The sequence below is a fragment of the Emydura macquarii genome, unplaced genomic scaffold (assembly GCF_026122565.2).
Source record: "Emydura macquarii macquarii isolate MOO-44397 ecotype Brisbane River unplaced genomic scaffold, CSIRO-AGI_Emac_v2 contig_2292, whole genome shotgun sequence".
NCBI classification, from domain to species: Eukaryota; Metazoa; Chordata; order Testudines; family Chelidae; genus Emydura; species Emydura macquarii.
This window is the reverse complement of record NW_027132429.1, coordinates 3066338-3093304: the sequence shown is the minus strand read 5'-3', so window position 1 is coordinate 3093304 and position 26967 is coordinate 3066338. Positions and strand designations below refer to the sequence as shown.

General features: G+C 59.0%; 1 protein-coding gene across 5 annotated transcripts in view; it reads left to right on the top strand.

The window, feature by feature from the left end:
- Positions 1 to 260: 260 nt before the first annotated feature.
- LOC137161383 (3',5'-cyclic-AMP phosphodiesterase 4B-like) overlaps positions 261 to 26967 on the top strand; it is a 28944-nt gene continuing 2237 nt past the window's right edge. For 2 of the 5 annotated variants that reach the window (XM_067560611.1, XM_067560614.1), the window contains exons 1-3: positions 12149 to 12374; positions 12556 to 12714; positions 18110 to 18345. In XM_067560611.1, coding sequence (XP_067416712.1) covers positions 12673 to 12714; positions 18110 to 18345 — 278 coding nt within the window. In that variant the 5' untranslated portion in view covers positions 12149 to 12374; positions 12556 to 12672. Of the gene's footprint in view, positions 525 to 12148; positions 12375 to 12555; positions 12715 to 18109; positions 18346 to 23590; positions 23708 to 23965; positions 24394 to 26967 lie in introns of those variants that run through there. The other 3 variants (XM_067560615.1, XM_067560613.1, XM_067560612.1) reach the window with 3 other exon arrangements.

Genomic DNA, 26967 nt, shown 5'->3' with positions numbered 1-26967 from the left:
GCCCAAGCTCGCTCAGTTGGCCAGTCGCCGAGTCACTTCTCTCTCCTGCCTCAGTTTCCCCAGCTGTAAAATGAGGGCGGTGGTGCTGACTGTACCGCCGGGCTAGTGAGGGAGCGCTGGGGCTGTGGCTGGGGCAGCGGGAGAAGCCGGGGGCTCGGCGCTTGCACCACCGCGAAAGCAGGGTGGGTGACGGGTGTGAGTGAGCGAGGGGCCGGGTTTTGGTCCCCCTGCCCCGCAGCGCGCTGCCCCGCCAGCCCCGGGCCCCTTTCGCCCTGCCCTGCAGCTGGGGGGCCGCCGCCCGTGCCCGCCGCGCCCCCCCGCGCCGGAATCAGCGCGCCCGGCTCCATTCATGCGCCGCGCTGGGGGGGGAGGCGGGAAATGCCCCGCTGCTGCCTCGCCGGCTCCGCGGGCCGGGCCGGACCGGGCTGCGCGCCCGGCCGTAAACAAAGGGCGAGCGGCGGCTCCGCCGGGCGGGGGACGCGCACGGGGCCGGGCTGCGGGCACGGGGCCGCCCGCCCAGAAAGGTAAGCTCGCCGCGGGATGCCGCCCGCCCGCCCGCCGGGGCGGGGTCCCCCGGGGTCCCCCCGCTTCTCGGGCTGCTGCTGCTGCAGCCTCCGGGGCGCGGCTGGCGGGGCCGGGACTGGGGGCGGGCAGCGCTCGGCCCCAGTCCGCGGAGCGTGTGAGTGTGAGAGCCCGGCGGCGACCCATAGCGAGTGTGAGTGTGTGTGAGTGTGAGTGTGAGTGTGAGCTGGTGTGTGTGTGAGCGGCTGCCAGCCATGGGCACACTCAGCTCAGCTGGGGGGAGCCGCCCTGGGGACATCCCTGTCCCCTGCGCACTGCTCCGCGGCTGCACACACAGCCCCCGGGGCTGCAGGGGGGCCCGACCCTGCCTCTGCCCCCCGCCCTAGGGCTGGGTGTGCCCGGGTTGTTTTCGCCAGGGCTGTGGTTCGCTCCGTTTCAAGGGGCGCCGTATCCCTGCGTGTGCGGGGGAGGGGGGGTTGTTTTTTTACTCGGCACTCACGGTGCATTCCCCCCCCCCCCCCGCTGCTGTGCCGATGAACTCCCATCCGTCACCCGCGGGTGTCAGTCTTCATTAGCCTCAGGCATTCCCCCGGGATCCAGGCCGCGCTGCTCCCCACCCGCCCCGCAGCTGGGCCGCCTTGGCGCCCTGTGGGGAAAGCCCTCCGCTTCCTCCAGCCGCAGGGCAGCGTGTTGCGGTGCGATGGAGTTCCCCCCTGCAAGGCAGGGCGCCCTGCCTCCCCATGTGCGAGCCGAGCCGTGTGCGCTGCAGAGCAGACATGACCCAAATCTGCCATGCCAGGGCGCAAGGGAGCAGGAGCCCTGGTCTCGTTTACAGTGGCACAAATCTGGAGTCATTCTGCCGAAGGGTCCAGGTGCACACCAGCATCTCGCCCTCTGTCCTGGTGGATTCGGGTCCCTCTTTACACGCCCTGTTTGGGTTGGGGGCCGGCCTAGGGGTCTCTGGGATTCTGGCCCAAAGCCAGCACCAGCTCACCGCACTGAGCGCATTTTGCTCTCCTCTCCATTCAGCGCAAATTCCCTTCCTCCCGGCAGGCAGGGGTTAATGCCTAGGTTTAGAATTCAGCTCACTGCAGGGGAAATGTACTGGCCGGATTAGAGCAGTGCACGAATAGGGCTGTGTAGTGATTTCATCCTAGCCACTGAAACCAACCACGTCTAAACAGATGTTTGTGCAACTGACTTTCCTGCCAGATTCTGAGCTGCACTTATTCTGTCAGGGAAGTCCTGGCTTCTCTGCAGCTGTGCTGTTTATTCCCCATATCAAGATGCTTCTCTAGCTCCATGCCTCAGTTTCCCTCTCACCTCTGTGCAATGGAGATGCACCACTTTGTAGGATTTCCTGAAGTTTAATTAGCTTTTGTTTCACTGCTTTTGAAAATAAAAAGCCCAATTCTCGGTTGCTTGGCATCTCAGAAGGTCATCTGTGCAAAGGGAGCCCGAGTTGCTGTGTCTTGTACCTCACAACTGCCCAAAGTGCAGAGCAACCAAGAATCTAAAGATCTGTGGCCAGCAAGCTCAGAAGGGATAGTCCAATCTGGGCTCCTGGATAATACAGGCTAGACAGCTTCCCACAGCAAATGCGCATCCAGCCCATATCTGATGGTTCAGCTAGCATTCCTTCAGTCAGTCATTCTGAAAGGCGTCCAGTCTTGATCTAAAGACTCCAGGCAATGGCGAATCCACCACATCCCTTTGGAGGCTGCTCCAGTGGCTAACTCCCTTCCAGTTAAAAATCTGCTCCTTATTTCTAGGCTGCATTTGTCTAGCTTCAGCTTGTCGGATGGATTAAAGCGCTATCGGGCCCCAAAGCACTGGAGTAAATGTTGTTGTTTATTGCTTAAAAAGCGTGTTTTGGTCCCTTTCCTCTCTCTTAAGTCTGGTCCTGTTTGTGTTGATAGTGATACAGGGTTGGAAGGCAGCTCCTGGGTCATGGAGTCCCATCCCCTGGTATCACAGGCCACCTCTTCATAGCATCCCTTGCATAAACTTATCACGCTCCATCTTCACACTAGACAGGTTCTTTGCCCCCAGTGCTCCTACTGGGAAGTTGTTTCAGAACGTCACTCTGGAGAGAGGGTTAGAAATCTTCTGGTTTCCAGCTTAAATTTTTACATGGCCACTTCATACCCATTTGTTCTTGTGCTAATGTTGTCCATTAGCTTCAGTAGCTCATCTCCCTCCCTGGTATTTACACTCCCAACCCCCACCATTGTATTTATAGAGAGCAGTCAGCTCCCCCAGTCCTCACAAGCCAAGCTCTTTCAATCTCCTCCGGTAAAATCAGCCCTCCATTCCCCTGATAATCCTAGCAGCTCTTCTCTGCATCTGGTCCAGTTTGAATTAATCTTTCCTGAACATGGGTGACCAAAACTGTACGTGATTAAAGCCTGGAAAAACCCTGATACAAAGAGGCTGAAGAGACTGGTGAATGTGAGGGGACGTGATAAAGAGACACAGAAAATCGAATGAGGTAGAGAAGGCGACTGGGAATCTCCATTTACAAGAGTAGAGAAACATTCAGTGAAATTGCAAAACGATACATTGAAAACAGATGAAAAGGTTTTTTTAGACAACACACCATTAGCCTGTGGAAGATTGCCACGAGGGACCATTGTCACCATGTAGTCTGACCTCCTGCATGACACAGGCCATAGACTTCCTGGATTCATTTTTGCTGGAACTAGAGAACATCTTTTAGGAAAAACATCCACTCTTGATTAAAAATGCCCAGTGATGGAGAACCCCCCTCTCCTTGTTAAGTTGTCCTAATGGTTAATTGCCTGCATTGTTAAACACCTGCATCTTATTTCCTCTCTGAATTTGTGTAGTTTCAGCTTCCAGTCAGGGGATCATTTTATACCGTTGTCTATTACAGTGAAGACCACTCTATTATTGCACAGCTGTTCCCCACGTAGGTACTCACAGTCTGTGGTCAAGTCATCCCTTAACCTTCTCTTCGAGAAGCTCAATAAATTGAACTCCCGAAGTCTCTCACTGGCAGGTAGGGTTTCCAATCCTTGAATCATTCTCTTGGCTCTTCTCTGCCCCCTTCCAATTTATCGACATCCTTCTTGAATTGTGGACACCAGAACTGGACGCGGTATTCCAGCAGTGGTCACACTGGCCAGTGCCAAAGTGGGGGTGGTTGTCATGCAAGAGCATGGGGCCATTTATCATCTCCTGGTGCAGGACGGTGCCTCTCGGCCACGCGCAGGACACTGTGGATGGATTTGCAGCAATGGGGTTTCTGAACTGCAGTGGAGATGAAAAGGGACCTCCCTAAATACGTAACCAAAGTGCTCTGCGTGGCCACCCCGCAAGCCCTACCAGGGAATGAAAAGCAGATGGCAACTCTCCCTCTGTTTGTTGTACCTCGGCCTCTGCTCATCTGAGTCGAACACTGGCAAGTCTTGTTAATGTGGGGATGGGCTGGGTGCCCTCTTCAGAAGGAATCATTCTAAGGAAAATGCATGGACACACTTCCCTGAGCTTCCTTCTCCTACACTGGGCTCATCCGTGCTCGCCTGGCGGGACTGGCCAGACTGGGCTGGAGTCTCCAACAGGTCCTGAGGGCTCACGACATAGCTGGATCCCGCTGCCTCCTTGCTCTTCACGACAGAGGTCTGCGTCTCAGGCTCCTCCACGGTGTTCTGCGGGCTGATGGTGGGGTCTCTACCGAGCATGGCAAGCCGCACTAGATCTGTTGTTGTCTACCCTGGCCTTTTGGTGTGCCAGGCGGAGTTCCTTGGCTTTCCCATGGCGGTGCTGCTGATCGCTGGTGTGCCGTTGCCTGCAGCCCCCGGGAAATCTACTTGTAGGGGCCCACGTTTCTACGGCTGGTCCATAGCTGTGCCTGCCCAGCATCTTCTCCCCACAGGCCCAGGAGATCCAACACGTCCTGTCTGCTCCTGACAGGGGCATATTTAGAGCATGGACGGCTGGCCAGGGGAGTTTTTCAAATTGTGACCAGAGCAGCCACTGTCGCAGGAAACAGGGCATTGTGGGACAGCTGTTGGAGGACTCTTGGGGTCAGCAGAGGTCATGTAGTGTTTATACTCACATGGTGTCGACCTCAGTAGGTCAACCTTGGCTCCACATCACTCGGAGAGGTGGTGTTACTGGGTGCTGTAACGGTGTGCTTACATTGACCAGGGCTAAATTTGAGTGTAGAGTTTCGCAGAAATAGGTCGATGCAAGTCAACTTACATCAGCCTACCATTGTAGTGGAGATCAGGCCTTAGCTGGACCTCTGGTCTGATCCAGCATGGCAGTTCCTGTGTTCATACCATTAAAAATGCACCTCTTCGTTCCAGTCCAAATTTGTCTCGCTTCGGTGTCTAGCCACTGGATCTCGGTCTGCTTATCATCTGCTAGATTAAAGAGCCTCTGTTATAAGAAATCTCCACCTCCCTGGCCCCACGTAGGCACTTATAGACTATAATCATGTCACTCTTCTGTCTCCTCTTGGAGCTAAAGAGATGGGGCTTCTTAGGTCTCTCATGGCGAGGCAGGTTTTCCAGGTCTCAGCTCAGTCTCTGGAAGTATCTTTGTTTGTAGATTGCCAGTGCAGGCAAGTCCAGATTCTCCCTGCCTCGGATGCACACTTGGAAAAGTTCAGTTGCTTTATTGCAATTTATTCTGTGCATATAAGGGTTAAATTCACCTCACAAGTCCTAGGCACCCTGAAGTCTTGCTCCCCCCCTTTAAGCAAGACTTCAGGGGTGCCTAGGTCTTGGGCAGCTTCCTCTGCAGCAGGCTGAATTTCAGAGCCATGCTGTTGCAGAGCCTGTCTCTGCAGCGGGGGCAAGAGTGTATTTCCTATCAACAGTACTGCCCTGGCCGGGTTGTCTAGAGAGCAGCAAAGCCCTCAGCCAGTCGCCCCCAGCTTTCAACTCCTCTGCCACCCACGCGGGCACAATTGGGCCACGTTTCCTGTTGGCACACCAGGCACTGGAGCCAAGAAAAAAGTCCCCAGAAACAGCATTCCTGCAGCCAGCCAGCTCTGTGCAAACAGCCCGGGAGAAGCTGAAAAGGTCTTTATATGGCAATTATTGTTCCCCCCCTCGTGTTCGCAGTGGGGGAGGGGGGAATAAACCAGTGCTACGTAAAATGATCAGCCGTGTTTCCCTAATAATGCCAGCCATGCATAACTAATGCCAGCGGCCAGGAGCGTTTGTTGATTACTTTCCATCTCAATCACTTTGCAGCATAGAAACCCGCTAGCCCATCAGTGCAGGTCCCCCCACCGCATCTGTCCCGTCCCCCAGTATTGTGCAGGAATTGTAAATGACAGGGGCAGCGAAACTGGGAGAGGTGAGATTGAAACTTTTGATGTTAGATAATGCTGTATCCCTCACTTGTCTCGCCTCTCTATTCTAGGGTTTGTCTACACAGAGACAGGCAAATTAATCCAAATTAATTTTTAAAGTGGATTAGTTAAACTGCATTAAATCCCTGGGTGGACGTTCTCATTCAAAATTAAAGTGGCCTGAATTTGGTTTAGCGTAATTCACTTTGGAAGCTAAAACAAATTAAGGCCACATTCATTCTGAATGAGCGTCCACACAGGAATTTAACATTTAACAAACCTTTTAGTTAATTTAGATTCATTTTCCTTAGTATCCCTGTGTAGGCAAGCCCTAGGTACTTAGCTGGCACCCCGTAGTATCGGGGCACCTCTCTAATGCACTGAGCCTCCCAATGCCCCGGGAGGCCAGGCAGTGTTGTTATCCCCATAATAGAGATGGGGAAACTGAGGCATAGATCCTCAGAGGTACTTAGGCTTCTCGCTTCCATGGATTTCAATGGAAGTGAGGCACCTAAATACCTTTGAGAACCTGGCCCAGAGAACATCAGGCTCTGTCTACACTGTAATTCCCAACTCGAGGGGACATAGCCACCCAGCCTGTGATCCAGCCAGGACACTAAGAGGAGCAGTAGCTAGCTGCCCTGAGTACGTGTCTCCCATGGAATCATACTATGGTACAAAGCTAGCAGGGTGCCCGTTCTCTGTGGTTTCCTCAGCACCTTGCCTTCTTGCCAAATGTGGCTTCTAACACTGTGAAACTTCCTGTCACTAGTGTAGAAATGAGGCCTGCCGGCCCCAGCAGCTTGCCCGGCCCAGGGTGCGCAGGGGCTGATTCATACCGCGGGTGCGGCAGGGGTGGTGAGTGGATTTCTGGGGGTTCCAAGCCTGGTATAGGTGGGCGCTGGACTCCATGGAGCTGCCCTGATGTAATGCATGGGCCAGAGACGGGAGCGCAGGCGCTATGGTCTCCCTGCCTCGTGCCGATGGAACTCACTGCCACCAGATGCAGTGGAGGCCGAAAGCTTGGCAGGTTTCCAAGCGGGGCTGGATGTTTAGAAGCAGAGCGGGACTCGCAGGAAGGAGAGTCGCTAATGTTCACACGTGCTGTCAGCGACGTAAAAACTCCTGTGCAGGCTTCAGCCTCTCTCAGACGTCAGGATAAGACCAAAAGTGTGGGGAGATTATCCCATCTCTGCCCGTTGCGGGTTTCTTGGGCTGTCTGTCCTCTGAAGCAGCCGGGGCCGGTCACTGCCAGGATGCTGGGCTGGCTGCGCCTTGGTCCTGATCCCACCTGGCGATTCCTGTCTTCACACCAGCTGCGGATCAGGCCGGTGGCTGTGCAGGGCGCTGTCTCGATTGTAGGAAACGGGAGGGCCCCCAACTCTGCCTGCCGCTCCAGCCCCTTCCCGTTTCGACACCCCTCCGGTGCCCTCCTGGCAGGACGCTCCCCGCATGAACGCGGGGCCCTCTAGGAGGTCGGGGCAGGCTGGGAAGTGGCGATCCCCAGCTCGGTTCCAGGTGGCCCAGGCCTGGCCGGAGGGAATGAATCACTGTCACGCTGTCCATTACCTCCATGGGCGGGGATGGACCCGGGGAAGACAGACGTGGGGGGATGGAGGGAAGCAGACCCGTGCTGTAGGGGTGGGGGATGGGTGTGCAGAGATGGGGGGGCAGGGATAATGGGGAGAGCGGGGGGCTGGTGGACCCTTGGCCAACCAGCCCTAGGTCTCTCAGGGGCCCAGGCACCATGGCAGCTCGGACTGGCAGCAAGCGGCCTGTGGAGCAGGTGCTTTTGGATCTCACAACTGGGCCTGGAGACCCTGCCTGGGCAGGAGGGGGCCGAGACGTAGCCAAGCCTCCAGCCAGGGAAGGAGCCCTGCAGCCTGGGTCTCAGAGGCCCCTGGCTCTGTCCCTCCCCCCAGCCTGGCTCCCTGCTGGGGGGCTCCAGTTGCCCCAGCCTGGCGGGGGGTGGGTAGAGCCAGAGCAGGTGGGGCACTCGGCTGGAGGGGTGCGGCAGGCTCAGGGCAGGGGTTGGAGATGGGCCCCCCCAGTGAGCTGCTGTGAATGTAGCCTGAGTCAGGAGCTACGGGAGCCCATCCCAGCCGACTGCCATTTGGGGACCCCCACATGCAGTGAATTCACCTGGTCTCAGCCCGGTTCCCATGGGGTGAGGGTGACAGCCTCAAACTCAGCATGGCACGAATGGGTCCCTGGCAGGGAAACTCAGCAGACTCCCAAGAGTGATGGGCCACAGGTTTAATGGAGAACGGGACAAGGGGCCGGTCCCTTCTAGGGGGTGCCATCTCCGATCCAGCCCCAAGGCAGGGGATTGGCTGACTCGGGGAGCAGAGAACGGGACCCGGTCCCCTCTAGGGGATGCCGGCTCCGAGCCGGCAGGGGGCTGCAGCCCTGGGGAGCAGAGCAGTGCAGGAAGTAGGAAAATGGCCTTAGTGGGAGCCGGATGAAGGCTGCCTGGCCGGTAGAGCCTGCGTTTCAGAAGCTCCGCCCGGCTATCGGCTGGGCTGCCTGGCCTGGCCTGGCTGTGCTCGGAGGATGCTCTGTGCTCTCCCGTGTCAGTTGTGGGAGGGGGGTGATGTCACCTTCAGCAGTGGTTCTCAAATTTCTGGGACCGTGCCCCCTTCTTTGTGCCCGTACTCCTCTACACCACACACATGCACACCCACCGCTCAGCTGGGAAGGCAGCGCCGCCACCAGTGCTCTCCTAAAGCGTCTCACAGGATAACAGCTCGGCTCCTGTCTGCCCTGGAGGGAGTGACTCAAAGGGAAGTGTCTGTGCTTTGGCGCAGGTGGTCCTGGATGGGGGTGTGTGGGCTGCAGCAGTCCTGCTCTTGCTGCCAGCCGAGTTACCCCTCAGCTCTAAGGGTAGAGGTCTGGGCCGTGCTCAGAAGGTCCCTCGGAGTGGGGTCTTTGCAGACTCAGAGCCAGACAGGGCTTCCTTGCCCCCCAAGAGCTGCTCCGTCTGTCCGTCCTTTGAAAGAGGGACCCGTTCTGCCGAGGAGCGCCACCAAAACGTGCCCGCTGCTGTTCCCTCCTCCTCCCCCCCCCCATGCATGCAGTCTGGTTAAACAATTCATTATTCAGCAGATAACTCCTCAATCTACTGCTTCATGCAGGGCCTTGATTCCCGCAGGAAGGCTCCTGGCCTGCTCCGCCCCAGCTAGGAGCTACCTGTGGGCTCGGGGCAGGGCTCGTTTTCCTGGCTCTATAATTGAAGCTGAGAGCTGCGCTGCTGAAATATTTATAGCGTAATAAAGGAGAGCGGGGAGCGGCGTGGTTGCTGCTGCGGGGTGAAAGTTTGTTCTCTGGGCTGCCGGCTTCCCTGGCACCACAGAACAGCCCCTGGGCAGGAGCTGGGAGCCCTGGGCTCTCAGGGGAGGAATTTGCTCTTGTGGCCAGCAGGGAGCAAGGGGCTAACCCAGCCCAGCCCGATCTAGTTGCTACTGTGATGTCACTAACAGCGAATTTGCCCCCCTCTGTCCCCTGAACTCCCGGGGCAGGGGCAGGGAGCCCCAGGGCCATTTGGTCTGACCGAGCCAGATCTGCTGATTTTCAGGACACCCTGCTGGAGTGAGGCCAGAGAAGCGGCTACAGCCTGGGCCCCTCCTCCTTTGCCCCCCTTGCTCTCTGGCTGACAGCTGCCTGGCCTGCCGCAGAACCTGACCCCGGCCGACCAGCTGCAGGACTCCCCGCAGCCCACGCTGATGTGGTCCCTCCCCCACTCCTTTGGCTCAGCAGCAGGGCCTAGGCGGCTCCCTGCTGGGCTTCCCCTGTTAGCCCCAGGCCTGCGGGGCCCCTTTGCCGGCCTGGCCTGTGCTGCCGGGGGTTAGAAACAGGCGTGGGAGCTGCTGGAAGGGGGGCGGCGCTGATGTTCTCCTAAGGTCCATCCTGCACTGGTCCCAGGCCCTGCCTTGGTGTCCCCCGTCTCTAGGGGTGGCCACGTGGGATGCCCTGGCCTCCAAAGGTGAGGGTGCCAGCTGAGGGTGGGTCTTGGTTGCAATGGCCCCTGGCACGCTGTAGGCTCTAGGGGAGGGTTTGGGGGGACCCTGGATGCTGCACCCATCTTGGAAGGGCAGCTCAGAGGCTGCCGGCTGGCCCCACCCGCTGCTGCTTGTGCTGGCTTTCCCCTGGCTGGAGCCAATTCCACTGCCACAGGCCGCAGCTCCCTGGACGCACTCGCACTCCACTGCCCACGTACCCAGGCAGGGCGTGCCACCTGTCCCCCTGCGCGCCGCGCTGCAGGGCGCGGTCCGAGCGCTTCGCGCAGGGATTCCGAGATAGACACTTCTCCAGCGCTGGCAGCGACCTGCTGGTTAAACACAACCCCAGGAAAGCGGGAAGGACTGTAAAGATTGAGCAGCTTGGCACGGCCACTGCTGGCTGGGCGTGATGCTGAGGGTGACATCTCGGCCGTACACAGATACTTTTCTTGCCTTCCTCCACCCCAAAGCCCAGCTGATCCCCGATTGGGGGTGGGACAAGAATCCTCCAAAATCCCAGTGACTCCTTCCTTCTCGGGAGCCAGGTGATGTTCTTAACTATTTCTATGATGGTAGCGCTGCCCTGACCCCGCCTGAGATCAGGGTCCCACTGGGCCGGGCGCTGCCCTGACCCCGCCTGAGATCAGGGTCCCACTGTGCCGGGCGCTGCCCTGACCCCGCCTGAGATGGGGCCCCTTTCGGTACACAGTGCCGGGCCGCCCCCAGCTCTTTGCCTTGTGCCTAGCTATGGATCTTGTGGCCATTCTGTCCTGACTGCTCAGGAAAGCGAGCGCCAGTTTCCCAGGAGCTGGGGGGGCCGTGAGCGCATCGTAGCCTGCCTGCGTTGACAGCACGACCTGTGCTGAGCCAGCCCCAGGCACGTGAGCGCACTCCGTGCAGCGCGGCTATGCTCCACAATCCCCAAAGCAGCTGCCCGGGGCTCCCTTTCTGCTCGCGCTGCCCCCTCTCGGATCCAATTAGCCCATCCTCGCTGGGCGTGCGAGCGGCGGGGAGAGGAGAGGGTGGATTTCCCAGGGATGCTCGCCTGGTGCAGGGAGGAAGCCGGGGTCTTGCGGGGCACCAGACTCTGGGCACTGCTGCAGCAAGTGTGTCAGTCCTCAGGACTGCTGGAGTGGGTGTGAACTTCAGGGATACACGCTGTGCACAGTGCGGGTGTGCAAATGTGTGTGCCTTCAGGTAGTTCAGTTACCCACCGGGTGTGTGCACGGTGTGTGCGTGTACACGGGGGTTGTATGGTGTGTACACGTTACAGAGGAACATGTGGACTGCACAGCACACCTATCCTGCTGGCCCTTCCCACAGATCCTCTGGGGCAGTGTAGGGGTTAATTAACCCTTTCGCTCCCTGGCTGTTGTGAATGTGCCTCCCCTTTTTGCACAAGGGTATTTTACCATGTGACTCATAAACTCCCCGGTGCTGGGTAAGGCCCGGACTCTCCTGCCCCCTCGCACAAGCCCGGGTCATTAGCTCATCAGATCGCCTGTTTGGGAGGCTAGGCATGGAGTAGAGAGGGACGCTGGGGGTTGGTCTGAATTCAGCACACACCAGACAGAGGGTTCCTGTGATGTGAGCAGCTCCTGCCCCTCCTGGGTCTGGCCCGGCTCCCCTCAGAGCTGGGGGCTGGGAGCCAGGCCTTCAGGGGTCTACCCCCAGCTCTGGGAGGGGAGTGTGGTCTAGTGGTTAGAGTGTGTGTGTGTGTGGGGGGGGGGGTAGTGCTGGGGGTCAGGATGCCTGGGTTCTTTTCCCAGCTGACTTGATGTTTGAGTTTAGGCCTGTTGCTGCCCTTCTCTGAGAAATGCCCCCATCTCCTCCCTGCTGGAGCCGAGGGTTAATTCCAGCAGGGCTGTGGCCCCAGGCACCTGATGAAAGGCCTTGGCACCTGCGGGACATTCCCATTAATAATGGGGGGGGGTAGAAGCTCTTTTCCAGGCACCGGCTGTGCAGCCCCGTTAGGAGCGTGGTCCAGAGGAGGAGTTGCTGCCTGGAGCAGCGGGGGGTGGGCTGCTCTCAGCCCCAGGGGAAGATTGCTGTCCCCGTGTAACGACAGCCACTGCCGGGGTGCTGGCCCCACGGAGCCTGGGAACGTTCCTGGGCTGGGCTAGGGGCCTGCGGGTCAGGAGTGAGGGGCACCGGCAGAGCTACACCTAGGACGTTCATGCAGGGCCTGCCCTCGCTGCTCACTGTTCACAAAGCCCTAGGACTCCCCGGCCAGGGTTGAAAACGGCCCCTTTAATCAAAGAAACATTGAACCGAGGAGGGAGTGTGAACCGTGGGGGAGCCTTGGTTCTGGATCGGGAGCCACGGGGGGTCAGGAGCGATGCCGGAGCGGGGGATGTGTGTGGCTGTGTTCCTGGGAGCTCTGCCCAGCCTGGCTTTTGTGCCAGACCTGGGATAGAGCTGGATGCTGCACTAGGTGTTGTGCTGCCGGGGCAGCTCCCTGCAGGAGGAGCGATCGGGCGAGGCGGGCACAGGCTGGGGAGCAGTGTGCAACATGCTCAGAAGAGGTGACACGGAGGCAGAGCTTCCTGAGGGGGGATGGGTGAGGCTGGGAAAATGGGAGAGGGTGTGGCAGGGACCCTGTCCTAAGGGACTGGTCTCCAGGGGGGCCTGGTGCTGGGGAATTATGTGGGGGGGATGGAGCAGCTGGGATCTAATGGCGTCCCCGTCTCCATCACTGTGTTTCAGGCTCCAGGGGAGCCAGCGGCACGCAGCCAGGAGAGAGCAGCCGTTTAACTCCTGCCCTTGCCCCGTGTGAGCGGCCGAGAGCGGAGGGGACCCGGCGCTGCCAGGCTGGACGGGGACATGAAAAAGAGCCAGAGCGTCCTGGCTGTGACAGCGGATGAGGTGAGAGCGGCACCGGGGGGGTGAGCTGTCCCCACTATTTGAGGGAGAGGGGGTCGGCCTTAGGGGCCTGGCTAGGCCTCTGCTTAGATGCAGGTGTTCAGCTGTGAGCTTGCACTAGCACCGGGCCACGCGCACGGGCCTTGCACTGGTGCTGGGATGCGCGCACAGCCTTGCACATTGGCACACCCGTGTGGATTGGTGTGTTCCCTGGGCTGGCCCTGGCCTCCGGGACAGCAGGGAGGGCGCAGCCCTGGGAAAGGTGGTGCAGGGGCGCCCTCTGCCGCCCACAGAGCAGGACACCAGTGGCTGCTGCACCTGTCAGTCCAGCCCAGGCCAGCTTCTTGGGGATACCTGCAGCGGGGGGCAGGGCGGGTGGAGAATTCGGGGCTGCGTCGTCGCCGGCTGTTGGGGCGCGTGGACGGATGGTTGCTCACAGCTCAATGCCAAGCCTGGGCACGCTGAGCTCCGCCAGGCATGGGAACCCAGCCTGCGCTGATCGTGCTGTAACGACCCCCAGGAATGTTTGCCCGACGAGGGTGCGGGCAGGCTGCTCTGCATTGCCATGGCCCGTGCTGCGCCATGGGACGCCAGGACTCCTGGGTTCCAGTCCCAGCCATAGAATCACAGACATGTGGGGCTGGACAGGACGTCAGTCATCGAGTCCAGGCTGCTCTGTTGGCTGTGCCCAAGGACTGGCATTCCCAGCTCCTCGGGGTGCTCTCTGCACAGGGCAGGAGCTGCCGGGAGGATGATTTGTGAGGCAGAGACGTGGGCAGCGCCCGACACGACGGGGCCTGGTCTCGGTCGGGGCGTTGAAGAGCTGTTGTAATACTGACCATGCGAGGAGATGGTTTTTGGCTGCTCGCCCTTCTGTGGGAGCCGGGGAGCTGCCCCCTTTGCTGGTAGATGTCCAAGTTTCTGTCCTTGGAGTATTTGTGTGCCTCTGGCTGCGGATTCGTGCTCCGTGGGTCTGTCCTGGAGCTCAGCTGGTTTGTGGCCTTGGTATCTGGTGAAGTCATCGATGTCCCAGCCTGAGCTGCTGGAGAATCCTTGCTGGCAGTGGGAGGACTAGGACACACAGCTGTTCCCAGCTGTAGAGATATGAGGGACTGGCGACACTGGAGAGCCGCGATTCCCATTCAGCCCACCAGAGGGCAGCGCTGCCTGTCCGTTCTGCCCATTGATCATCTTCCTCCCCCCCCCCCCCCCGGTCTCTGCCGCTTAATTTCACTTTCCAATTAAAACGAAGCGTTCAAACAGGGCGGGACGGGGAGCGCTCGGAGGGAGCGACAATAACCTGCCTCAGTGCCCAGCAGAGGGGCCGCAGCCAGCCCGTGTCCCCCACGAGGGCCAGCAGTGGAACCCAGGCGTCCTGGCTCCCCCCGCGCTAACCCACTGGACCCTGCGCCCCTCCCAGAACCAAGGAGAGAACCCAGGAGTCCTGACCCCCCGACCACTGGACCCCGCGCCCCTCCCAGAACTGGGACCAGAATATCCGGCAGCGCTGCTGGTGCCCCCATACCCCGAGCGCCTGGTGAAGAAGCCCAGTCACCTTGCTCCGTGCCTCCCTCGCCTCCGCCACACCCTGGGAGCTCCCAGCTGCCTGTCGGGGCTCTTGTCTGCATCATCCCAAGAGCCCTGTGGGGTGGCGAGGGGAGCCAGCACCCCAGACAGAGGGGGAGGCAGCTGGCTGCTTGGGAGCATGCGGCGACAGCCCTGTTGCTACATGCGTAGCCAGCGGGGAAAGGAGCCAGTGTCTCCCCCACTCTGGCCAGCCCTGCTCAGCAAATAGGTCCCCCAGGGTGCGGCTGCCCATGGCCCAACATTGCACGAGGCTGTTGGGTCTGTGCCCGACGCAGCCTGTATGCTCGCTATGTGTGGGGCAGTGAGGGCTGGGCCCCCAGGCCTGGGATTTCCCCTCCTTGCCTGGCCCCGCTCTGGCAGGGCGCCAACAGATCTTCCCTGGTCTGGGGACACAACTCCGCGGGTGGCCTCCCTGGGCAATGGCCACCCAAAGGTTTATGGGTCCGTAGGGAGCCCTCCGCTCGCTGAGCTGATGTTGGCTCTGTGGGAGCCAGGGGCGCGCTGCCACCCAAGGGCCCCTTCCAGGCACTGAAGAGCCCCGGCTACGCTTTTTATTTGCACCAGAGTCTGGCTGAGAATCCAGGCCAACGGGGAAACAGCTTCCTGGACACCTCCGGCCCTTCCCCTCACCTGCCGGCCCTTCTGCCCTCATCCACTGCCCCATAAGTAGCACGTCCCCCCAGAGGGGCTGCCTGGGGCTGGCTGGCACCAGGGCTACCTGCCGAGGGCTTTGGAATTCTCTGGTGCTGCCTAGTCTCAGCTTGCTGTGGGGCAGCACCTGCAGAGACCCTCTCGAAGGGGGCAGCTCTGCCCTGCAACTGGGCCTGGCAGAGTCCGAGAGCTGCCTGGGCCTGGGGGGCTAAGGGGAGGCTCTGTGCTTAGAGACTTGCTCAGAGGCAACATGCCCCTCTCCACAGAGCCCCCTGCAGCTGGGAGCCTGGGCTGGGGGGGCATAAGCCGCCCTGCTGGGGCAGGTCTGGTGTATCTCGGCGGGGAGGGGAATCAGGCCCTCTCAAGGTCAGAGTACAGCAGCCAGGACGGTCGCCAAACCGTTGCCCTGGAGATGCCAGCCGCACCCCCAACGGGGAATTTCACGCCCATTTGGACTCTCTTCGTGACGGTTAACTCCATCACTGATGGCGGGATCCAAGCCCATGGCAGCTCCTGCTCTGTGCTCCATCGCAGGTGCCGGATGGAACACGGGTTGCAACAACGTGCTCTTGCTGCAGGCCAAGAGCCGTGCAGTGGCTCAACGGGAACTCCAGCTTAGCCCCAGGAGCAGGCGTTTTAGGAGCTGGTTAACCCCTCAGTTGCCTGTTAAACACAGCTGAGAAAGGGTCACGGGGCCTTTCCCCTCTGGAAGCCACTAAGAGCCAGCTGCTTCCTGTTGCTCTGAGCTGGCTTTTTGGAAACCTTCCCCATGCCAGACCTCTCTGAAGAGACGGCCCGAGAGCCGCCCTCTTTAGCGCGTCAAGGCCGCTAAGCGAGAGCAAGCTGCTTCCTCAACAAAGCCGTCTATTTCCAGAGAGCCGGGAACAGCGGACCTGGAGCTGAGCCCCAGCACATAACAGCAGCTGGTCAGGCGCGCACGGCCCCTCAGCTGATGCCTGGAATAACAATGACACCAGCCGGGGGCACTTCTCACTGCTGTCTCTGGGGCAAGGAATCCCAGGTTCCCACTAGAGCTGATTGGCCTGGAGAGGGGGGCAGGAGGGACCCATGAGCATGGTCAGAGAGGAAGGAGGGATCCGCCGCCCCCTGCGATCCCAGCCCCTCGATCCCAGCCCTGGGCTCTCCCGCCCTCCCCCACACACCCAGAACTGCTGGCAGACGTGCTGCTGGGCAGTCAGCAACGAGGCCGACGAAACCCCTCCGAGGATGGAGCTGAGCTCGATCGATAAGACTCACTTGTTGAAGTCGAACTTGGCTTTGGCGCGTCAGAGGCTGGTGCCTTGCTCCCCTCTGCGCTCTTTCTTCTTCACCCTCTCGTGCCCTGGGGTGCTTAGCCTGTCCACCAGCTTCCGCGCTCCGTTGCAGGCTGGGCTGGGCTGGGTCGGTGCTGATCACGCGACTTCTCCAAAGCCTTTCAAGTCTGTGGACGTTGTTTGCTGCTTTTCGTATTCGTTGCTTGACATCGAGCAGGGCGTTACCATCCAGGCACAACCACGGCCTTCGTCTGGCGCTTCCCCATCGTTACAGCTGGAACACTGAAACCTCAGATGTCACCGTCCCCTCCCGATGAACAAACCAGCTTGATTTGCTGTGTCTTTCCCTCCATCGAGCGAGATGTTGAACTGAGCAGACAGCGCCCTCAGCCCCAACCAGCAACCCCCTCCCTGCGGGACATGGAGACGGGCCCCCACGGGAGAGGAGCATGTCAAAAATCTGGGCCCTAAGTGCCTCACCAAGGGCCTACGGTGGGTCAGTGGCAGAGGCAGGACCAGACCCAACTCTCCTGGCTCCGAGCCCGGTGCCGGAACAAGCCGGAGCAGCCCTGGGCGACATACTCTGATGTGGGTCCCAGTCTCCTGCCCAGCAATTCATCTTGGTGGCTCCCGGCGCTGTCAGCTGTGCTGGGCCAGAGGGAATGAGGGACAGGCCCGGCTGGCTCTGCCGCTAGGAAAGAGGGGGCGAGAGGGAGCTGCGGCTGGGTCGGTTCTGGCAGCCCCACGAGGACCAGCCAGTGCTGGGAGGACCCTGTCCAGAGCGGCTCCCCTTGGGAGGCTCCCTCCCTCCTCGTACCCCAGCCTGCCTGTTCCCCATCCCAGGAATGCCAGGAGCCCAGCTCCGCCCTCGGCCTCTGCACTGAGCCTGCTGCTGCTGAGGGAGAGGCCAGGGTCACTGACTGGCCGGGATGCCAGGTTCTGTTCTGGGGTCACCCGTGGGCTGAAACCGACCCCATTTCCCACGACCCAGCACAGCCCCCCTCCCAACCGGAGGAGCAAGTTCTGCCTTCCAGAGGGGACAGGCCCTACGTCCCATTCCCGCCCCCTGAGCCAGCCCCATCCCTGCCCTGGGACCGGATCAGAGCCAGCGCCCCCAGGGGGACAGGCCCTACGTCCCATTCCTGCCCCCTGAGCCAGCCCATTCTCCTCTTGACACTGGCTCGGAGGCCCAGGTTGCTCAGCACAGAAGCCGAGTTGCCGTGTCCCTCTCCGGCACCAAGCGAAGGCCGATCCCTCCAGCGGCTGTGAGCAGCATCAGCTGAGAACCAGATTCTGTCCTTAGCTCTCCCCCTGCAGCTTCCGCCACAGCCGGAGCTAAGAGGGGCGGGGGGCTGATTAGCGCAGCCTGACCGTGCTGAGAGTAACCATCCACTTCAGCCACCCGCCTCCAACCAGCTGGTAAACAACAGCACAAAAGGTTGGGGCTCCCTCTGGGGGGTACCAGCTCCCATCCGGCCCAGTGCAGGGACTGGCTGGCTCCGGGGGCAGGCAGGGCCCAAGCATAATTTTTTTGGGCCCTGTACAAACTTGCGACACGGGTCCCTCCCACACACATACCCATGGGGGTTGCAACCTGGGCTGGGTCCCCCAGGGCCTCCAGGCCCCGGTAAAGTGTACCCTTTCCCCCCCCTCCTGTGTGGGCTCTACGGGCAGGGAATGGGGCACAGGGGCTGTCCCCTCTGGGGGGTGCCAGCTGCCATCCAGCCCCAGGGCAGGGACTGGCTGGTGCAGGGGGGCAGGGAATGGGGCAGAGGCCTGTCCCCTGTAGGGGATGGAGGGAGGGGAAAAGCCATAAGTCACTGTCCCCCCAGGCTGGCATTGCTCTGGCCCCTTGGCCTGAGGCTCACCCTCCCCTCTCTCATTAGCAGAATCCCAAGGACTCGCTAGACCCCGGGCGCTGCAGCTGCTCCTACACCGCGGGCAGCATGCTGGGCACGGACCTGCGGCGCAGCCGGCGCCGGCTCTCCTCCAGCCTGCAGGTGCCGCCGTGGAAACCCCTGGATCGAGCGCGCTCACCGGAGCCCGACAGCGTCCAGAGACCAACCACCTTGCCCCTGCGCATCCCGCCCCGCATCGCCATCACCCAGGCAGAGCCGGACAGGTAGGGCTGGAGAGCCAGCATCGCGCGCCTGGGCTGGCACCCTGGGGAGGGCAGCTGGGGCTGTGGGGGAGGGGTTGGGCATCATAGCGTGTGCACAGATACACCAGCAGAGGGGCTGCTTATCGTGCCCTGGGTGTGCAAACACGAGGGGAGGGGGAAGCTGATTGTCATGCCCTGAGCCTTAGCGTGCAAACACTGGGGGAGGCTCGTTGTCATGACCTGAGCGTGCAAACACTCGGGGGGGCTGGTTGTCATGACCTGAGCGTGCAAACACCTGGGGGGGCTGGTTGTCATGACCTGAGCATGCAAACACCTGGGGGGGCTGGTTGTCGTGCTGTGAGCATGCATACACTGAGTGGGAGGCTGGTTATTATGCAGTGTGTGTGCAAACACTCAAGAGGAGAACTGGTTGTTGTGCCCTGAGCGTGCAAACTCGGGGGGGGAAGCTGATTGTGCCCTGAGCATGCAAACACTCGGGGGGGCTGGTTGTCGTGCCCTGAGTGTGCAAATATCCAAGGGGATTGGTTATCATGAAATGAGCGTGCATACACTGGGGGGGCTGGTTATCGTGCCATGAATGTGCACACACTCGGGGGAAAGCTGGATTTCATGCTGTGGGTGTGCAAACACCGGGGGGCTGATTGTCGTGCCCAGGACTGCGTGTCCAGAGGGGGCAGCCTGTGCTCTGCCCACTGGTGAAGTATCCTGGCTGTGTGAAGGCACAGGTGGGGGGTCTCTCAGGGCACTAATCAGGGGGTTGTGATGAAATCTGGGTCTGGAGAACATCTGCACTCAGTGGTTTATTCGACTCAACTCGCGATTCTTTAGACACGGTGGAAACCTCCCTCAAACCATCATCTTCGCGCCCCCCACCCGCGTGTAACCCCAGCACGAGCCACAGCCTCTCCCAGGGCTGTGACGGGGGTGAGATGGGCACCTGCTGGGCCGTAGAGGCTACCTCTAAGGCCTCAGAGGTAACCCCCATCGCACCCCACTCAGAGGAGTGCAGCGGGGGGGGAGAGGGGGGGCTCCCAATCCCCTCACGCCTGAGGGGGGGACGCACTGAAGCCGGCAGGGTCTGGTTCCTCCCGCTTCCTCTTTTGTGCCTCCTCCCCCGGGGCTAGGCGAACCTGCTCCCCCCAGCAGGTCTGGGACCGGGATTCTGCCGCGCAGTTAGCGACGGCCGCAGGTGTGGTGATTGTGGCTTCCCCGTGCAGGCCGGAGGGCGGCGCTCCACGCATGCCTGGTTTTAGCAGGGTGGGGGCCCCCGAGATCGCTGGCTCAGCCCCGTGAACCCCTGCTAGCTTTCGGCTCCCAGGGGGATTGGGCTGAACTCCTCGTTCATCACCTGGGACTTGTCTTTTGACACCAGAGAAGTAAGATCCCTGTTCCTGCACGATTCCCTCTTTATTCAGACGTCATTTCACCTCCCCGGGAGCAGGGCCAGCAACCAGTCAGCGGCATTCCCACGCCGCAGCGAGGTGCACTTCATGCTTCTTAGCTCTGGGCTTTTGTCACTAGCTCAGACAGGCCAGTTGAATCTCCTGCCTCCCCTCCGAGCCCTGGGCCCCAGGCCTGGTTCGGCTCCGATTCGGCTAAAGAAAGCCAAAGAAAGAGTAACTCTTGGTTTACGGCCCTTTTAACCAGCCTCTGGCAGTGAGGGGAGGTGGGCGCTGGAGGGAGGAGATGGGGGGACGGTGCCAAAGGCAGGAGCTTTCTGAAGAAGGGAGTTTGGGTCTAGTTCCAGCGTTTGGTGCCGTGGGGGCGAAGGCCCTGGACTGTGAGTGCCACGATCAGTTCCCAGCTCCACCCCGACTGCTAGTGCCACCTTGGCCACGTCTTCCAAGGTCTCCTCCCCCAAACTCGGAGCTGGATTTCCCCAAGAGCCCAGCCCCTGTTGGGATGCTCCTGGCCAGGTCTCGTCTAACCATCGGACTCTCATCTCCTGCAAAAATGCTCTGGGTTTCCTCTCCCTGCATCTCTGGTCCCTGGCTGCACAGCGTCGCCCCGGCCTCAGCAATCTGGAGACCGGCTTGAAAAGGATGCTAAAGAAGAGGACTTTTGGATTTGCCTTCTGCAACTGTCAGGGGCAGAACTGGGTGAAATTTTCCATATGAAACTTTTTTTTAGTGAAAAATGCAAATTGGGCGGCAGTGAAGCATTTCACCGATTTGCGTGTGTTTCACCTCCTTGTTTCAGTTGAAAAGAAAACGACAAAAGAAATGAAAAAAAGCAGAAAAAATGGGAAGTTTGGGTTGAAAGGACACTTTGCTTCAGCATTTTCTTTCATGTTACTTAAAAAGAATCACAAACGTTTAAAAAGGGTCAAAATGGAAACCAAATGTTTAGTTCAACCCGAAACAATTGTTTTTCAACTTTTTGATTCGCTGAAAATTTTGAAAAATGTCTTTTTCGGTTCACCCTGAAACGCAATTTTGACAGAAGTTTTCAGAATTGCTAGCGAACCAGAAAATGTGATATTCGCCTGCTTTGATTAGGGGCTGTGTTCCCGGGCTTTTCTCTGCAGCCAAAAGGGCCAAAAACCAACTTAGCATTTTTCAGGGCAAGCTGAGATTTTCAGCTATTCACGTGACTCCAGGAGCTGGGGCTTTAAGAAAAGCACCCGGTGTCTAGAGGCTCATGAGAACTGCCAGCACTGATATAATTGACTGCCTTGGGGCTGGATGGATCTGTGCTAGAAGGGGAGCTGTCCGGCCAAGAGGTGACCATTCGAACCGTACCACCATTCATTTTCAAAGTCGAGTCTCAGCTAATTAAGCCAAGTTAACATTGTGCTGAGCGTGCGTGCAGTAATTGGACCCACGGTGCTGCTCAGGAATTATAGGCAAGATCTCAGAAGCAAAATGTCACCGGAACGAGTCATTAGAGCAGCCATTTCTCAACGCTGTTAGTTCTGCACGACAGCCTGTTTTGACTTGATGGCGTGTAACCCCAGCCTCCCCAAGGGCAGCAGCCCTGCGCTGCACCCCCAGGGAAGAGCCCAGTGGAAGATTGGGCCTGGGACTAAGGGGCCGGGCCAGGCCGGGCCGCAGGAGGCATGGGTTTAATTCCTGTCTCTGCTGCAGATTCTCACTGTGACCTTGGGCCAGGACTTAGGGTCCAGGTCTCAAGGGTTTAGTATCCACAGCAGGGACTGGATTTCCAGAGGCTGCAGGGCAGCTCCTGTGCTGACGCTTGCGGACGGATTTCCAGGCCAGCTTGCCACCTGCTGGGCTCTTCTGGAAGCTGGCGGCTAATTCTGGAGTCCAAATGGGCTTGGTGCTCTTTTGAAAATGAGGCAGCTAATCTCTCTGAGGCTCATTTTCCCCTCCTCTGCGGCGGAGATAACAACCCTGCCTGTGTCTGGCATGTCTGCCAGGCTGCCTTGCCACGCATACACCCACCTGGCCCGTTGACGCTGCAGCTGGGAGCTGCCTCCTGGCCCGGGCTGACAGACACGTGCTAGCTCGCTTCAGAGGAGAGGCTGGCTGCGGCACAAGGGCCAGCTGTCCAAGGCCAGGCCCCGGAGGTTGGGCGGATTCATACTAAGACGGCTAGCGCTTGCTGACGTCGCTGGGAGCCCTGGCTTGCCGGCTGGCAGGGGAAATTAGACTGTCTGGCATGGCGTGGCACAGCCATCACTGTCCCGGAGAAGAGAGGGCAGCGGGGAGGGAGGATGGGCTAGTGAATATGGGCACGAGCTGCCTGGCACTTGAGTGAGCTGGGCGCAAGTCCTTGCTCCTGAAAGCCTTTTCGGCGACCTCTGGGTGGCGCCGTGCTGCAATTCCCCATCTGGACAGTGAGCTAAAACCCGTCTCACTGGGGTGCGCTAGTGGCCAAGGGCCAACCTTCTTGTCAGGACCCCGGCTTCTAGTCCAGCCCTGAGCTGCTGTGTGACCCTGCCTCGCTCTCTGCCTCAGTTTCCCCTCCTGCCCTTTCTTTGTGTCAACCAAACGCTCTGCAAGGCAGGAGCTGGCTCTCGCTCCAGGCAGTGCCTGGCCCAGTGGGGCTCATATGGTCTGAGAAACACCTGCTGCTGTCCTATAAATGACAGCCCCTGGAGACGGACAGTGCGAAGCAGAGCCAGGCCCAAGCAGGGCCGTTTCCTTCTTCCTTGCAATAAACTCGGCAAAGCGACTGGCATGTGATAAATGGGCACCTCTGGCAGAATCCCAGCTGAGAGCTTCGCAGAGCGAGAGCTGCGGGTTCCTGGTTATTAATCAGAGCCCGGGCATAGGTCCTCCCTGTCACTCTGGGGCTGGGGCTGGCTGGGAAGTTGAAGCTGTACTTTCACTCACTGCTGCAGTGTTTGTGTGTGTGTGTGTGTGTGTGTGTGTCCTACAGACAGGGCACTGCAACGGGAAGTGTGGGCTGGGCAAATCCTGCTTTGCAAAGGCTCAGGGTCAGGTTTGCTGGGAGAAGGTCTCGGCAAGCAAGAAATGAGCTGGAGCTGGAAGCTGAGATCTAGTGGGCAGTGGACCGGACTGGGCTCCAGGAGAGCTGGGTTCTATTCCTGGTTCTGTCACTGACCTGCTGGGAGACCATGAGCCAGTCACATCTCTGCTCTGTGCCTCAGTTTCCCCTCCCACCCTTTGTCCTGTCCATTTAAACTGTGAGCTGGGCAGGGCAGGGTTCATCTCGTGTTATGTGTATAGCTGTGCAGTGCCCAGCACAAGGGGCCCTGCTCTGTGCTGGGACCTCTAGGACCTACCATAACACACACCAATAATAATTGTCTATTTAGGACAGGATTTCTTTGCGGCAAGGACTGTCTCTCCCTCTGTGTCCGGACAGCGCCCGGCCCAACAGGACCCTGGTCAGAACCTCTAGGTGCTGCCATAATGACAGGGCTAGGAGCAAACCGGCATCGTTAAAGCTGTGGGAGACCCCAGCAGTTTTGTTTTCAGTGCAAAACCACCCACCCACCCTAGATCCCCTTGAAAAAGTCAGGACTTTGCACCTGTGGGGCCAGGGTTGGTGACCTCAAACTGAGTGAGTTTCACACGATCGTAGGGTGTAGGCGTGGCAGGGGTGCGCCTGTGTGTTGGTGCGCGTGTGTGTGCGCGTGCTTTCACACTGCTCAGTTACAAAGCTCCTGAACCCTTGGCTTAGACCCTCTGTCCCCTGTGTAACCTCCAAGTCTCGGCAGTCCCCAGGGAACACAGCCTGCTGCGCGAAGCCCAGAGCTTTCCTTTTCTTTTCTGAGTCCTCCGGGGAGTAACTGGTTGGCATATCTTCTGGCTAGGTGGAAAGGGGGGAATCCCTTGCCCAGTTGCGAGGGATCACAGGGAAGCAGCTTTTGATTGCTACGAGGATTGGCCCCCTGGGTGGTGAAGTGACTGGAGCAGAAGCGCGAGCAGCGGGGCTGCAGGAGGACGCAGTGACCTTTCGGAGTCCGCTTGTGGCAAGGGAAGCGGGGAGGAGGAGGGAGGGAGAGCCGCCTGCGTGCACAGAGGTTCTGTGCTGGGTCTCCTGCTGCCAGGGAAGGGCTGCCTGGGGCAGTGGAACTAGCTGGTGTAGTCGGTTGAGGCAGGGATGCAGGAGCTCTGGGTTCAAATCCTGCCTCTGTGACGGGTGGTGAGTCCCTGCATCTTTCTCTTCCTTCCTCCCCGTACCGCAGAGCTCGCGATCCTGCCTGACTCTGGAGACTCTGACTTCTCTGGGCAGCGCTCGCACTCGTTAGCTGCTCCTGTAACAGCCGCCATCTGTGGCTCCACGCAGCCGTGCCTGCCTCTCGGCCGCAGCAGTTCTGCCCGGAGCCGTTCTAGGAGGGCTTGGCAAGCGATCAGAGGAAGGAGTTGTGGAGGTTGCCGCCTCTGGTGTCAGTTTCATTCCACGGCTTGTCCCGGAGATAATTTGCTGTAATTATTGTGCCCTTTCCCCCCAGCCGCCCACTCAGCACTGTACAGAGCCATGGCTCTGCGTGGGCAGAGGGCCCCGGGGCACTGGGCTGTCCTGGACCACCGGATGCCACACAGACCTCTATGCCATCTGCAAAAGAGGAGTGGGACAGGCAGGGCCCAGACCTGTCACTGACTCCCATTGGCTTCCATGCCCCATTTACAACAATGAATGTAGCCACTGCCAGCCTGGATCAGACTGAGACATATCCAGCCCCCCCCCCCCGCACAAGCCCAGGGCCCGTCTAGCCCTGCTGATGCCCTCCTGTCCCACTGGAGTCGAGGCAGCTGCTCACGTGTGCAGAGAGCCAAGCAGGAGTGTAGCTCTTTGCAGGGCCGGGCTCAGATCGTTAGCAATACAGCTGGCTGCAGACTGCAGGCCCGCAGCTTTGGTTACACTCAGGCCTCTGGTGGGGGTTTCTTTGCCGCTATTAGGGATTTGAAACAAGAGCTGAGGCTGAATCTCTCTCTGCAGCCCGAGGCGGGCTGGGAGGCAGAGTCCACAGCTACGAATTCACGTGGCCCAGGCTGCCTCCCGCTTGCCAGCTGCTGTTTCGTTACTGGGTTTGTTCCAGGCCCTTTTTATTTCCTTTGTCCATTTAGCCTAATAACTTCGCCTTGCTCCCACGTAACCCGACCTCTCAAGTTCCCTCGGGTGCAGCCAGTCCGCTAAGGATGGGAGATGTTTTGCAATTTCCTGAGTCCTGCGAATGAACCAGTAGGGCCCAGTCCCGCACCGAGCGGTGCCTCCTTGCAGACGGTGCGCAGTCCGGCCAGGATAAGGACACCCAAACAGCACAGCCAGTGCATCTCTCATTGTGCCCCTGCCCATTTAGCCTGCCAGTTACACTGGAGTTTTAATTATCAATGAGAACACTTCATAATCTACTTAGTGGAACGATCCCAAGTATATCTTGTAAAAAAGAAAGAGGTGCTGGTAACCTGGCAGCTTTCCCAGAGGCTGTGCTGGTTCAGCCCAGCTAAGACAGGCTCTGTTTTGCGTGTGGAGGTTAGAAGGCTTGGAGAGTAGCTAGCTATGCTTCCTAAGGAGGCAGGGGTGGTGTAGCTGAGTGAGCCAAGCACAAGCCTGGAGATGCAGGTTCTAGTCCTAGTTCTGTGGTGTGCAGATCTGGGCTCCCTCTGTGCACCGCCGTTTGCCCCTCTGTGTAGTGCTCCAGCGCTGGAAAGCGGTTCACTTCAGATTAAAGTGGGGCATCTGCACAGGGTGTGAGATTGGTCCTGTCACTAGCAGCAGAGGCGGCATTTGGCTTTGAGACAGCAGCAGAAACCTGGCACGCAACGATCTCCCCGTCAGGGTTGGCTGCGAAACAATAATTCCATTTTGCAAAAGGTTTCAAAGGTTCACAATTGGGGGGGCAAGAAAGTGAAGCCAAAATAGGAGAAGATCAGGTTACAGACAGGTGAGATGCTTAGCTGTGTTAACGTCAGCAGGGCACGTGGAAATTCATCCTTGGGTACAACTGGCTGAAGCAATCTTGGAACCGTTAGCAATTATCTTTGAGAACTCCTGAGGGCAGGTGAGTTCCCAGAGGCCTGGAGAAAGGCAAACATAGTCACTGTCTTTACAGGGGGGAGCACAGAGGACCTGGAGAACTGTAGACAGTCAGGCTAATTTTGATATCTGGAAAGGTACTGGAACAAATGATTAACCAATCAGTGTGTGAGCACCTAGAGGATAATAGGGTGAGAAGGAATAGCCAGCACGGCTTTGTCAAGAACAAATCAGGCCAAACCAACCTCATTTCCTCCTTTGGCAGGGTTACTGGCCTCGTGGGTAGCCATGATGTGTCTGGGCTTCAGGCAGGCTTTTGACACAGTCCCACGTGACGTTCTCAGGAGCCAGCTAGGGAAATGGGGCTAGAGGAACTTACTGTAAGGTGGGTGCCCAGCTGGTTGGAAGAGCGCATTCAATGCATAGCTTTCCAGGGTTCGCTGTCAAACTGGGAGGGCGTATCTAGGGGGTCCTGCTGCGGTCAGTCCTGGGCCCGCTACTAGTCAGGATTTTCAGGAATGGCTTGGATAATGCAGCGGAGAATGTGCTGATAACGTGTGCCGGGACAGGCTGGAAGCAGTGCGGATGACAGAACGACCGTGACCAGTTGGAGAATTGGTCTGAGACCAAGAAGATGAAATTCAACAAAGACAAGTGCAAAGGGCTTCACTTAGGAAGGAAAAATCAAATGGCGATTCCAAAGTGGGCTGGGGAATAACTGGCTGAAAGGAGCCGGGGTGATAGCGGGTCACAAACTGAAAATGAGCCAACGATGTGAGTCAGTTCGGTTGCGGAATAGACTGTTGTCAGTCCGGGGACGGGTGTGAACAGGAGGCTGGTGAGACAGAGGCGGGAGGTACCTGTCCTGCTCTACTCAGCGCTCGGGAGCCCTCGGCTGGAGTCCTGGGGCCCGTTCTGAGCACCGCCCCTAGAGAAGAGGTGGATAAACTGGAGAGTCCAGAGGAAAGCAGCCAAATGCTGAAAGGGTCAGAAACCCGAGCTAGGAGGGAAGGTTGCAAACCCTGGGCAAGTTTAGTCTTGAGGAAAGAAGGCTGAGGAGGGAGCTGAGAAAGTCTCACCTGTGCGAAGGGCTGTTCTGGAGGGGACGGTGCTCAGTTGTTCTCCATGGCCAGGGGAGACAGGACAAGAAGCAATGGCTTCATCTGTAGGAGGGGAGATTCTGGTTAGATAGTAGGAAAATCTTAAGTA